General features: G+C 42.5%; 1 protein-coding gene across 1 annotated transcript in view; it reads left to right on the plus strand.

The window, feature by feature from the left end:
* LOC306747424 (uncharacterized protein) overlaps nucleotides 1–14858 on the plus strand; it is a gene marked incomplete at both ends in the record, with an annotated part of 35601 nt that overhangs the window by 4435 nt on the left and 16308 nt on the right. Inside the window, 14 exons of the mRNA XM_079230484.1 lie at nucleotides 585–713; nucleotides 786–908; nucleotides 1679–1792; nucleotides 2008–2287; nucleotides 3196–3311; nucleotides 4039–4156; nucleotides 4278–4369; nucleotides 4487–4643; nucleotides 8069–8202; nucleotides 11024–11147; nucleotides 12381–12514; nucleotides 13222–13331; nucleotides 13410–13578; nucleotides 13669–13773. Coding sequence (XP_079086610.1) covers nucleotides 585–713; nucleotides 786–908; nucleotides 1679–1792; nucleotides 2008–2287; nucleotides 3196–3311; nucleotides 4039–4156; nucleotides 4278–4369; nucleotides 4487–4643; nucleotides 8069–8202; nucleotides 11024–11147; nucleotides 12381–12514; nucleotides 13222–13331; nucleotides 13410–13578; nucleotides 13669–13773 — 1905 coding nt within the window. The remainder of the gene's footprint in view (nucleotides 1–584; nucleotides 714–785; nucleotides 909–1678; nucleotides 1793–2007; nucleotides 2288–3195; nucleotides 3312–4038; nucleotides 4157–4277; nucleotides 4370–4486; nucleotides 4644–8068; nucleotides 8203–11023; nucleotides 11148–12380; nucleotides 12515–13221; nucleotides 13332–13409; nucleotides 13579–13668; nucleotides 13774–14858) is intronic.

The following is a 14858-nucleotide window of genomic DNA, read 5'->3' on the forward strand; positions in this document are numbered from 1 at the left end:
GTCAGACGACGCACACGCACACGCACACGCACACGGTCTCTCTTGAGATTAGGAACAGGAGAAGATCATTATAGGAAACTAATCTAAAGTTTACATTTACTATATGTATTATATTTATACTACATTATATTTATATTAAATTAAATATTATATACATTATTTTTTTGTTATAAAAAATAATTTACTTTTTTATTTATTTTTAACTGGGTTGTAATACTATTATAACATATATTACAAAATAAAAAATTAAACCATTTAAAATTTATTTTGTAAATTATTCAAATATGTTCATGTATAATATTGTAAATGGTCAAAAAACAAATGGCAAAATACATTCAAACTAACACTCCAGGGAGGCAACTAAAGAACAAATAAAAGACAGACAGAAAAATAAAATAAAAAGAGGCCTAAACTGTGATTTCATAATTTCAGGAGGGAACACAGTTAGTCTGAGATGTTTAAGAGGACTTTAAGTAAAAATAAACATATATAAAAAAATGCATTAACACGTTCACTAAGAGCCCTGCTTCCCTGCTATGCATTAACACGTTCACTGAGAGCCCTGCTCCCCTCTCTCTGCCCAGGAGCAGCTGCTGCTGCACAGCCTCACCAGGAAGGTGGGCGAGGCCGAGGAGCGCTTCAGTCTTCTGCAGGAGCAGCTGGCCTCCGACCAGGACCGCTTCCTGCAGAAGGAGAACATGTACAAGCAGAACGTACGTTCCGCCGCACGAGACGCTGCCGCCGCGCCGAGTCCCATGATGCAGCCTGTTTGTTTGTTTGTTTAGATCCAGACCTTCACAGACATCATCCTCCAGAAGGACCAGCAGCTGGTGGAGGTCAGCCAGAAGCACGAGCAGGAGCTGTTCAGGCTGGCAGCCAAGTCTGACGCCAGCAACGACCTGGAGCAGGTAGTGGATTCACTCATTCACTCACACATTCACTCACACACATTCACTCACACACATTCACACATTCACTCACTCACTCACACTCACACACACATTCACTCACACACACATTCACTCATTCATTCACACACATTCACTCACACACATTCACTCACACACATTCACTTATTCACTCAAACACATTCACTCACACATATTCACTCACACACATGCACTCATTCACTCACACACACATTCACTCCTTCATTCACACACATTCACTCACACACATTCACTCATTCACTCAAACACATTCACTCACACACACATTCACTCACACACATGCACTCATTCACTCACACACACATTCACTCATTCATTCACACACATTCACTCTCACACATTCACTCTCACTCATTCACTCACACACATTCACTCACACACATTCATTCACACACATTCACTCTCATTCACTCACACACATTAACTCACACACACGCATTCACTCACACACATTCACTCATTCACTCAAACACATTCACTCACACACACACACACTCACACACATTCACTCACACACACACACACATACACACACATTCACTCACACACACACATTCACTCACACACACATTCACTCACACACACATTCACTCACACACACACATTCACTCACACACACATTCACTCACACACATTCACTCACACATTCTCTCGCACGCTGTGCGGTATGAACACATCGTACATGCTTCACTCGTTCATTACACCTTCACTGGTTCACGTCTCCTCAGCTGCTGAAGGCCCTGAAGCAGAAGCTCCATGAGAAGGAGGAGGTGCTTCTGGGTAAAACGCAGGTCATCGACGTTCTCCAGGGAGAAGTGGACGGCCGCGACCAGCAGATAAAGGTCAGGGTTTATTTACACTTCATCAAGAACCACTAAAACAATAATATATCATTATTAATAATATCATTTGAAATGTGTGTTTTTATGAAGATAAAAACAAAGTAAAAGTAGAACATTTAGTATATTTGATGGTTTACTGACGTTCATTCCTCATCCACTAAGTCACATGACTCCCCCGCATGCCCCGCCCCCTCCACATGCCCCGCCCCCCACAGGATATGGCGGAGCGGCTGCGCCGGCTGCACGTGGAGCGAGAGAGCCTGGCATCCAAGATGGAGGCGGAGAAGCACGTGATGCGAGCGCAGCTCCGCGACCTGATGGAGAAGCAGCAGGCCGAGGCCCAGCGGGCTGCCGAGCAGCACCGGGCCCAGATGGACCGCGCCCAGCAGGACTTCCTGGGCCAGCTGGAGGAGCTCAGGAGGGCCTCGGGCCCCGGGGCCACGGGCCCGGAGGCCCCGGAGGCCGGGAGCGTCCACCGGATCGCCGAGCTGGAAGGTTGGTGCTCTTCTTCACTGTGATTGGTCAGAAGACGTTCAGAGGAAAGGTCTTCTTCACTGTGATTGGTCAGAGGAAAGGTCTTCTTCACTGTGATTGGTCAGAAGACATTCAGAGGAAAGTTCACCTTCAAGTCAGAAAACATGAAGGAAGGGAAGGAAAATAATGTTTTATCAGAACAATATTATATTCACCAGCATATAGTTGTGTTTTTACACGCAGAGAAGACCGTTTAACTATGGAAGCCGTTTCCGCCACAAAAAAAAGAGATGAAGTCATAATTATGAGATAAAAAGTCATAATAATGAGATAAAGTCATAATAATGAGATAAAAAGTCATAATAATGAGATAAAAAGTCGAAATTATGAGATAAAAAGTCATAATAATGAGATAAAAAGTCATAATAATGAGATAAAAAGTCATAATAATGAGATAAAGTCATAATAATGAGATAAAAAGTCAAAATTTTGAGATAAAAAGTCAAAATTATGAGATAAAAAGTCATAATAATGAGATTCACCCTTTTTGATAACATATAATCTAATAGTTAAACCCAAAACAACTACTTTAACAGTGAATAAAATACGCGATGGCATTCAAATCGTTTTTTGATCAAGATTGTCACCCTTTTCGTTGTAAAAGTATATAATAATCTAATAATTGTGTTTTTAAACAAAAAAGACAATTTAACAGTAAATCAAAAACGGTGATTTTCAAATGCTCGGTTTCCAATTGTATAACCTTTTTTGTTGTAAAAAAAAATCGAATGACTTGCTTTGATCAAATAGCGATCAATACATCTCATGATCACAGTCCATAGGAGCCTGTGATCTCTTGTAAATCCGTGTTCCTGACATTCCCACGTCCTTGAACATCATTTCATCTTTAATATGTATTTACTGTGCAGCCCGATCGAAGCAGAAGACGGAGGAAGCCTCCAGGTCAGAGGCCAAGTTCATGAAGATGAAGGCGTGGTCTAAAACCAGGATCAGGCAGCTGGAGGAGGAGCTAAAGAAAAGCCAGGTGAGACACTCACCTGTTCACTTCCTAATGTTCATGTGCAATTCACAGGAATGTTGAATTTGTATAACGGTATTATTCACACGCTGAAGATCAAACAAAGAAGGAAGTCTGGAAAATGTACCTTAAGAGTCCAACTTTAAAACCTGTTATATGGTCAAATTTTCCGATTTTTCAAACCTTCCAATTTTTTTATTTTATTTTTAATATAAATTTAAAAAATATATTGTTTTGTGAAATTGTGTTTACATTCTTTAGAATTTTGTTTGTTTGGAATTTTTGGAATCTCTGAAAAAAAAAAAAGCGATGGTTGTCGGGGAGCTAGCGTAGAGCTAGGGGAGCGCTAGCGGAAGTTAGCGGAGAGCTAGCGGAATTTAGCGGGGAAGTAGCATGAGCGCCAGCTGGCTACAGCGGGGAGCTAACACAGCGGCGTGTAACCCAATTTTTACGGTATTTTTTTTTGTGGGAAAAATCTAAAAAATCTAATCTAATAATTTTAAAAGGTAATAAAGTAGTTTATGAATATGAGTTTACAGATAATAACAGCCCCTCCACTCTCTAGTGGAGGTTAGTTTATGGATTTTAGTGGTTTGGTTCCTCTCAGTTCATTTAGTTTGTCGCCCCCTGGTGGTGAGGAGAAGAGTGCAGCTCACAGCTATATGATAGTATAACCTGATCTAACAGCGGTTCCTCTCTGGTTCCTCTCTGGTTCCTCTCTGGTTCCCTGCAGGCTGGAGGCGCCCCCCCGGACCTCACGGGCCTGCGGGGGCGCATCACGGCGCTGGAGGAGGAGCGGGAGGAGAACCTCTGGAAGGTGGAGCAGTACGAGGAGCTCAAGGCCAAGAACGGTACCCGAAGGAACCCTGTGGGAACCCGCAGTGTCACGGGTCACTGGGAAGCCAAAATACTCAGTGTGTGTGTGTGTGTGTGTGTGTGTGTGTGTGTGTGTGTGTGTGGTTTCTCTGTAAGACATGCTGGAGGCCAAGCTGGTGGTGTATGAGGAGCAGCAGAGGACCCTGCAAGCAGACCTGGAGCAGTTCACCAAGAGGGCTGCCTCTCAGGTCTTTTACACATATTTATATATTTAAATATTTATATCTATATGCTGTCGGCGCTCCCGTGACGCTCCTCTTCCTCCTCCTCCTCCTCCTCCTCCTCCTCTTCCTCCCGTCCCACAGGCCAGCGAGTCCGGCAGCGCCGACGAGGCCCAGAACCAGAACCAGGTGCTGGAGTGGCAGGACATGGTGACGGAGGCGGCCGGCGCCAGGGACCGGGCCCGCGAGGAGAAGGCGACCATGGCGCTGCGCATCAGCCACCTGGAGGAGGAGCGAGAGGGTGAGGAGGAGGAGGAGGAGGAGGAGGAGGAGGAGGAGGAGGAGGAGGAGTTAGTATCTCTCTTTTTTTACGTAACTTAAATCTCCCGTGACTCGACTTTTACATTCTTTTCTCTTTTCCGTCGTCCTTAAGCTGCTGCGTTCATGAATGAGATGAGCAGAGAACCCATAGAGTCCTGGGAGAGGAACCCTGCTGGGTTCTCGTCCCTGAGGACAGTATCAAAGGGACGAAGGGTCAGAGGTCGTCGCCCTCTGCACAGATCTGTCAAATTTTTTATTTTCAAATCTTCCAATTTTTTTATTTTTATATATCCGATTTGATTTTTTTTTATAGATCGTTTTGATATATTCGATTTCTTTGAATTTTTTCAAAACGTTTATTTAACATTTTTTATTTCAGATCAAAGAGCCATCAGTGAGGTTAATCATTCATAAATGAGAATACTGTGTAAATATTTCTGAGCCTTTCTAAATCGAACGTCCGATAAAGAATCCTGGTTTATTCTTTATTAACTTTTTCATGACTACTCTCTTTATTTGTACCCAATATTTGTGGCAGATAAAAGTCTCCACTGATGTTGTTATTGTTGTTGTTATTATTATTCTCTTGGTAGGATTCGATGTTTTAAAGGCCAAAAGACACCATTTATAGAAAAAAAAGAGTTAATATAACTTGCAAAACTTGCATGTTTTTATCTTAAATATTCAGCTTCAAATAATAAACATTTGTTGGCGTTTTCTCTCCCACTCACAGAAGCAGCCATGAGTCACTTTAATTTAACCAAAACGACACATCTATTTTCTTTCGGCCATTTTTGCTAAAATATGACATCATATTATGCTGAAAAAGGGGAAAAAGTAAATAGAAAAGCTTTATTTGTAAACCTCAATAGGAGATTTGAATGTAAAAATACATAAAACTCTTTAGAAGTGAAGTGAATGCTGCCTCCTCCTCACACAAGTGTTCCACTGCTCCTCTGTCGTCTGAACGTTACTTTTTTTTTCTTTTTCCCCCCCCGTCCTCGCCGAGCGTTTGGTTTGCCCCCCCCCCCCCCCCCCCCTCTCCTGCCCCGCTCCAGGGATGGGAGCAGCCAATCAGAACGGTTTCCCATCAGTTTTGTGCATGCAGGTCTTCCCCTCACCTGCGGCGCCGCTCTCTGTACTGCCGGCCGCTCGCCCTGAACTGCTTTTGTCTTTTGGAGAGCGGCCGGCAGTACAGCGGCAACGCCGCCTTAGAGTCCGCCATCTTTGTTTCTCCGTTGTTCCCCGTCTCCTGTGTTGTTCCATTTCCTTCACCTTCTTCATCCTCCTGCTTCTTTTGATTTCTGGTGTGGCCAAACTAAACGACAATAACCTCAAAGATAACGACCACAACTCTCACTAATACGGAGAATAACGTTAATGTAGAACGTCTTGTCTACTCCTCTGGTTGTATAGAAGTCTATGCTTCATGTGTTAAAGCTGCATTCTCTCTGCTGACCACCAGGAGGTGACTCCTCTGGTTGTATAGAAGTCTATGCTTCATGTGTTAAAGCTGCATTCTCTCTCCTGGCCACCAGGAGGTGACTCCTCTGGTTGTATAGAAGTCTATGCTTCATGTGTTAAAGCTGCATTCTCTCTCCTGGCCACCAGGGGGCGACTCCTCTGGTTGTATAGAAGTCTCTGCTTCATGTGTTAAAGCTGCATTCTCTCTCCTGGCCACCAGGAGGCGACTCCTCTGGTTATAGAGAAGTCTATGAGATACCTCTCTCTTGATTTATTATATATCGTAATATATATATATAAATAAAATAGCAGACGACTCAGCGTTTTGGCTTCATGACTAATGCTCACCTCTCCAGTTCTTCTATACATAACCTCTCTGCTGTAGTGGGTGTGAGATGATAATCAATGCATGTTCATGTCTGCATAGCCATCTCCTCTGCTGTCACCCTGACCCCACTGACCCCTCCTCTCTTTCTGCCCCTCCCTTTGCTTTAAGCTCCGCCCCCTTCCCCCCCACACACCCATTAAGCCTGCTGTCACAAAACAGATGGGAACAGTTCTGTGACTCCTCTGCTTGGTCCTGTTCTCTGCTGAATGAACCAGACGGCCTCGGAACTGAGCGGTGGCCACGCCCCCTTCCCCCCACACCGCTTGGCCACGCCCCCTTCCTCCCACACTGCTTGGTCACGCCCCTTCCTCCCACACTGCTTGGCCACGCCCCTTCCTCCCACACTGCTTGGCCACGCCCCTTCCTCCCACACTGCTTGGTCACGCCCCTTCCTCCCACACTGCTTGGCCACGCCCCTTCCTCCCACACTGCTTGGCCACGCCCCTTCCTCTCACACCGCTTGGCCACGCCCCCTTCCTCTCACACCGCTTGGCCACGCCCCCTTCCTCTCACACTGCTTGGCCACGCCCCTTCCTCCTCGTCTCCCGCGTGTTTGAGTTTCTCTGCTACGCAAATTAGGTGTGCATGCTGAGAATGTTGCTTCTGACCGGTTTCTACACGTTTATGCAGAAGGAAAACATCTCTATCTCTCTATCTATCTATTCTCTCTCTCTCTCTCTCTCTATCTATCTATCTATCTATCTATCTATCTATCTATCTATCTGTCTATCTATCTATTCTCTATCTCTCTCTCTATCTATTCTCTCTCTCTCTCTCTCTCTCTATCTATCTATCTATCTATCTATCTATCTATCTATCTATCTATCTATCTATCTATCTATCTATCTATCTATATATATATATATATATTTCTCTCTCTATCTCTTTATATTTCTCCCGCTCTCTCTCTCTATCTCTCTCTCTCTGTCTCCCTCTCTCTCTCTCTCCCTCCATCTCTCCCTCTCTACCTCTATCTCTCTTTGTCTCCCTCCATCTGTCCCTCCTCTCTCTCTCTCCCCCTCTCTCTACCTCTCTCTCTCTCTCTCCCCCTCTCTCTACCTCTCTCTCTCTCTCGCCCTCCCCCTCTTTCTCTCCCTCCTCTCTCTCTCCCCCTCTCTCTACCTCTCTCTCTCTCTCTCTAACTCTCTCTCTCTCTGTCTCCCTCTCTCTCCCCCTCTCTACCTCTCTCTCTCTCTCTCTCTCTCTAACTCTCTCTCTCTTTGTCTCCCCCCATCTCCCCATCTCTACCTCTCTCTCTCTCTCTCTCTAACTCTCTCTCTTTGTCTCCCTCCATCTCCCCATCTCTACCTCTCTCTCTCTCTCTCCCCTCCCCCTCCCCCTTTCTCTCTCTCTCTCTCTGTTGTTGCTTGAAGTTGTTTTCTTGTAACAGTTAGTTTGTGTTGTTGATCGTCGCCTCCTCATCTCTTCATTCACCGACACACTCCTCCTGTCCTCCGTCTGTCTCTTCTTCACTCTCCTCATCCTGTCCTCCTCTCCTCCCCCATCCCTCCATCATACACCCTCAACCCCGCCCCCCTCTCCCTGTGGCACAAAACTGATTGAGGATGACTGGTTCTTTCCTGGCTGCTCCGATCCAGCACTGGCCAGCCGGCAGCAGGAGCTGGAGGAGGAGCTGACTCAGCACCGGGCCGGCAAGATGGCGGCGCCGGCCCGGCGGAGCCTGCAGGTAGGCGGCCTGATGGCTTCTTACTTCACACAGAGGTGTTGCTGCAGCTTTTAGAGGAAGAGGTAGAACAAAAGCCTGAAATAAAAGGTTTTCTCTCCTGTGTTTATGACTTATAAACAGTTTTATTTTGGTGCTTGTGTTGGTTGCTGTAATACTAATGTTGGCCACAAGAGGCCGCATGTTCTAAAGAGGACTAACGGGTTAGTTATTCGGTGTGGCGATGCACACTGCATGTTCTCCTGCGGGTTAATAATAATATTCAGTCCCACCATACTTTGACCATATCTTCTCCTAGCGTTGCCAGCACATGCGTCAACATACATGAAAACATGCGACCTGATGGGGAATCGTGTGCTGTGACTTTTCTAAGAGATTCGACCGGCCGTTTGCCCGAAATAGCGAGCAGAGTTTTCATGTAGTTATTGTTCAAGTTTAGGAACATTTTCGGACCATTTCAGAGTTTACAATGGGTGTGTATGGCGCAGGTTAGAGTGGTGATGTCATCGCTAGAGCACGGAGAAGCTTCAGACTCCTTTTTTCACTCATAATTTATACATCTAAACATAGGAAATCACATATACTTATTATACATACATAGAGACACACATATACTTATTATACATACATAGAGACACACACACACATATACTTATTACAGATACATAGAGACACACATATACTTATTACAGATACATAGAGACACACATATACTTATTATACATACATAGAGACACACATATACTTATTACAGATACATAGAGACACACATATACTTATTATACATACATAGAGACACACATATACTTATTACAGATACATAGAGACACACATATACTTATTACAGATACATAGAGACACACATATACTTATTATACATACATAGAGACACACATATACTTATTACAGATACATAGAGACACACATATACTTATTACAGATACATAGAGACACACATATACTTATTATACATACATAGAGACACACACACACATATACTTATTACAGATACATAGAGACACACATATACTTATTACAGATACATAGAGACACACATATACTTATTATACATACATAGAGACACACATATACTTATTATAGATACATAGAGACACACATATACTTATTACAGATACATAGAGACACACATATACTTATTATACATACATAGAGACACACATATACTTATTACAGATACATAGAGACACACATATACTTATTACAGATACATAGAGACACACATATACTTATTACAGATACATAGAGACACACATATACTTATTACAGATACATAGAGACACACATATACTTATTACAGATACATAGAGACACACATATACTTATTACACATACATAGAGACACACATATACTTATTATACATACATAGAGACACACATATACTTATTATAGATACATAGAGACACACATATACTTATTATAGATACATAGAGACACACATATACTTATTATAGATACATAGAGACACACATATACTTATTATAGATACATAGAGACACACATATACTTATTATAGATACATAGAGACACACATATACTTATTATACATACATAGAGACACACATATACTTATTATAGATACATAGAGACACACATATACTTATTATACATACATAGAGACACACATATACTTATTACAGATACATAGAGACACACATATACTTATTATACATACATAGAGACACACACACACATATACTTATTACAGATACATAGAGACACACATATACTTATTATACATACATAGAGACACACATATACTTATTATAGATACATAGAGACACACATATACTTATTATACATACATAGAGACACACATATACTTATTACAGATACATAGAGACACACATATACTTATTATACATACATAGAGACACACATATACTTATTATACATACATAGAGACACACATATACTTATTACAGATACATAGAGACACACATATACTTATTATAGATACATAGAGACACACATATACTTATTATAGATACATAGAGACACACATATACTTATTATACATACATAGAGACACACACACACATATACTTATTATACATACATAGAGACACACATATACTTATTATAGATACATAGAGACACACACACACATATACTTATTACAGATACATAGAGACACACATATACTTATTATACATACATAGAGACACACATATACTTATTATACATACATAGAGACACACATATACTTATTATACATACATAGAGACACACACACACATATACTTATTATAGATACATAGAGAGACACACATATACTTATTATAGATACATAGAGAGACACACATATACTTAGTATATATATATACTTAGTAGTAATTTCTTCATGACCTCAAAAACACAGGTGTTGGTGCCCTTGTGGCTGAAATGAGAATTACAACAGCAAACTACAAATTCAAAAGAATGTCCCACAAAAAAAAATAACCTTTTTTTTTTTTTTTTCCTCAATTCTTAAATCATAAACACAGGAGAGGGAATTAAGATCAGCTTAGAAAATGGATCAGCAGAAGTTTGTTTCATCTCACTTACCCTTCTGGGCTTCCATAGTTTTGATAAAGGAATGAATTGCACATTTTCAGAAAAGTTAGATAAAATGTATTGTTGTTGTTATTAGTATTATTATTATTAGTAGTAGTAGTAGTAGTAGTATCACCAGACTCAGATAAGACCAGGCTCAGCTAAAACCAGGCTCAGCTAAAACCAGGCTCAGGTGAGACCAGGTTTAGATAAGACCAGGCTCAGGAGTCCAGGTCTGTGTTTAAAGCCCCCCCCCCCCACCCCCCCCAGGAGGACTTTGGGTTTGACGGCCGCGCCTCGCTCCAGGACCCGCGGCGCCCCTCTGAGCCCACGGCCCCGATGGAGGGAGAGAACATGGGAGGTTGGTGGCCCGAGCACAGTTCCCCCGACACAGGTGTGAGGCCGCCGGTGACGCCGGCATGCGCACGTTCACCCGTTCACCCGTTCACCCGCACGCCATCGCCCTGTTTTGGGAGGTTTCGCCCTCGCGCTCCAAAACCTCATTTGGTGTTCGGACCATTGGCTGTCGGTTGGTTGTATTTCCCCCGTTTTCCATTTAAGCTCCTCCCACATTTGTTCACACTCTGGGACATTGGTGTAACCCCAGGATAGCGAGACTCATTGGTACATCCTCACGGTGGTGTCTGTGGACGTGGTGCATGCTGGTTGAGCTGCAGAGTTGGTTTGGTGCAGCGGATCATTGTGAGAGTGTGAATGAAGCGGTAAGTTTCTCCTTTTCTATTGTGTGCATGTTCTGCTCTTTTTCTTTCTTCATTTCCTCTCATCCGGTCTTTTTTTTGCCTCCACCTTGTCACGAAAACCAAAAAAATACCTCAGCGGTTGTTGAAATTTCCTCCGATTTAAATCAGTGGTTCTCAAACTTTTTCTGTCGCGCCCCGCTTTGGAGGGAAAATAATCAGACAGAAACTAATAACATGTGCAATCACTTTGTTAGAACAAACAGTTCTATCTGTGCAACATATAACTCATATTTTATTTATTTTTTTAAGATTCTGCATCTGTAATACCTCCGCGCCCCACTAGAGGGTCGCGCCCCACAGTTTGAGAACCACTGGATTAAAGAGTTTGGTTTTAAATCTCACTGATGTACTTTTTTAGTTGTTCGTGGTGATTTATTTCACAGCCTGTCTTCTATCTATATATATATATATATATATATATATATATAGATAGATAGAGAGAGAGCGTTTCCTGTGGTTTTTGCTTCCCACTGAGTCACCTTTGACCTCTTTTCCTCCTAGTAAAGTCAAGTCTTCACACGTGAAAATAAACATTTAATCTGTTTTTATTCAGCAAGCAGTATTTTCCATCTGTGGAGGTGAATCTTAAAAACGCACTAAAGCATTTTTCTCATAATGTTTTTTCTCTTATGAACTTTTTTTCACCTTTTTGGATAAAAAATTAAGCGACTTTGAGCAGCTGGAAGGCTTTTATTCTGAAAAATCTGTGCAGGAAGTGTTGAGTTTCATCAGCGCCCTGAAAGTCTGAATGAATGGAAAAAAGCATTTCTGTGACTGGAGACTCTCTGATGTTGAATTAGCACTTAAACCCCGCCTCTGACTCCGCCCCTCTGACTCCGCCCCTTTGCCCCTGACTCCGCCTCCAGAGGGCCTGCGCTCCGTGGTGGAGGAGCTGGAGCTGGAGCGGAACCAGCTGCAGGAGCAGATCCTGACTCTGGAGGAGCGCTGCCAGGACCTGGAGGACCGGCTGCAGCTGCAGGCCCGGATCGAGGCCTTACAGGTAACCTCAGGTGTTCCTCAGGTGTTCCCCAGGTGGTCCCACCTGGAGGAAACCTCTCAATGGATGATTTGCATGGCCCCGCCCCCTCCAGGACCAGGGTTTAGTAACAGGCCCTTCTAACGCAGGTGACGTTTGATGTAGGTGAAGATGAGCAGCCATGTTGGGTCTCTCAGGTGTGTTGATGTGTGTGTGTGTGTGTGTGTGTGTGTGTGATGGCTAACCGTGTGTGTGTGTGAGTGACGGCTAACGGTGTGTGTGTGTGTGTGTGTGTGTGTGAGACAGCTAACTGTGTGTGTGTGTGTGTGACGCCTTCTGGTTTTTCCACTTGTTTTTAACAAAATGTTCTGTAATCACTCTTCACGAGTTAAAGGGACAGTACGGATGTTTATAAGTGTTTCATGAGGTACTTCTACACACTCTGTGTTTTACTGCAGTTTATGAAGTAACGTTCTGCTGTGGACGTGTTTTAGACTCTAAAGGAATGAATATCAGTTAAAGTGAACGTTGTCTTCAGAGTATTATCTGTGTAGTTCTGTGACTTTGGTGAATCTGAACAAACTCTTTAAAACACCAAAGTCGCACAACAACATAAACACGCAGCAGGCCATTCGTCTGCTCCCTCTACTGCAGTGAACTGTCCCTTTTACTCCAACGGTGACCATGAGAGTCCGTTGTTTCCACCTTCCTGAAGCGTCTGTTCTCCGCAGAACGAGTCTGAGCGGCTCCAGGCTCAGCTGTCCGGCCTCCGGCTGCAGCAGAGCCGCGACGCGGAGAACCACCAGCTGCTGGTGGGCGGCCTGAACGAGCAGCTGAAGGGGTGAGCGCAGCCCGGAGCTGAGGGGTTGACTCCAGGCGTCCGCTGGAAGCTCTGACCCGTCTCTGTGCTCCTCCTCAGCCTCAGCAGCACTCAGGAGTGCCTGGAGAGCTCGCTCATCGAGAAGGAGAACACGCTGGCCAAGACCTCGGAGAAGCTGGAGCTCATCCACGGCCTGCGGGAGTCTCTGGGCCGGAGAGAGCTGCAGTGCAGGGAGGCGTCGGACAAGCTGCTTCAGGCCGAGCACGCCGTGAGAGCTCCGCGTTCGCGTTAGCTAGCTAGCTGTGCTCGTTACGCTGCAGTCGCTCATCCGGATGTTTCTTTGTTGCTTCCCCTGCAGCTCGAGAACGTCTCCAAGAAGTGCAGCGGCTCGGAGAAGCGCTGCTCTGAGCTGCAGGCGGAGGTCACAGAGGTCACGCAGAGGCTGAGCGCGCTCAAGGAGAAGGTGGGAGGCCACTTCCATAGGGTTATTTTATAACAACAAAAGGTTATGAAATTAGATAAAAAACAAAAATCTTGATTTAAAAATAAACTAAAACTACGCTATTTGAAAATCACAGTGTTTGATTTACTGTTAAATTGTCATTTTTGTTGTTTAAAAACACAAAGATTAGATTAATGTGTGTGTGTGTGTGTATATATATATATATATATATATATATATATATATATATATATATATATATATATATATATATATATTATTTTTTTTACAACAAAAAGGGTGAAAATCCTGAATTCTTTTATTTTTGTATTTTTTATAAAAACTATTAAAATGTCAATTTACTGTTGAACTGCTTTTAGTTTAAAAACACAAGTATTAGATTATTCTTTTTTTTTTACAACAAAGGGTGAAAATCGTAATTATTTTTTTTACCTTGATTTATTTAGTGTGATAAAAAACAAAATCTGAGTAATACTCTTTTTATAAAAAATATTTGATAATCGCCGTATTTTATTTACTGTTAAACTGTCTTTTTTTGTTTGTTTTAAAAACACAAATATTTTTTTTATTTTTGAGGGGGATAAAAACCAAAATCTGAGTATAAATCCGGATTAAAAAAATTAATTAATAATAATTAAAATGTCATCGCCGTATTTGAGTTACTGTTAAGTCTTCTTTTACTTTTAAAAACACAATTATTAGATTATTCTTTCTTTTTACAAAAAGGGTGAAAATCCTGATTGATTTTCATACCTTGATTTATTTTCTGTGATTTAAAAACCCAAATCAGAATAATAATTTTTTTTTTTTTTTCTAATCGCCGTATTTTATTTAATGTTAACCTGTCATTTTGAGTTTAAAAACACTTAGGCTCAGTTTCCGTTTAGATCAGAACCTTCACGTTTTGAATGGAAGCGTTAAAAAAAGAGCCTCGTGCGCATAAGAGGGGACACGTTGCACATTTTCTCTCAGCGCCGGAGAAAATCTGCAAAGTTTCCCTTTTTGAATGAATTCGTCCTCAGCACTTTGTTTTGAAAATACAAAAAAAAATACAAAAGTGTGGTTTCATACGACCGGCGTGGCTC

Source organism: Taurulus bubalis, assembly GCF_910589615.1.
Source record: "Taurulus bubalis genome assembly, chromosome: 15".
In the NCBI taxonomy this organism is placed as follows: Eukaryota; Metazoa; Chordata; class Actinopteri; order Perciformes; family Cottidae; genus Taurulus; species Taurulus bubalis.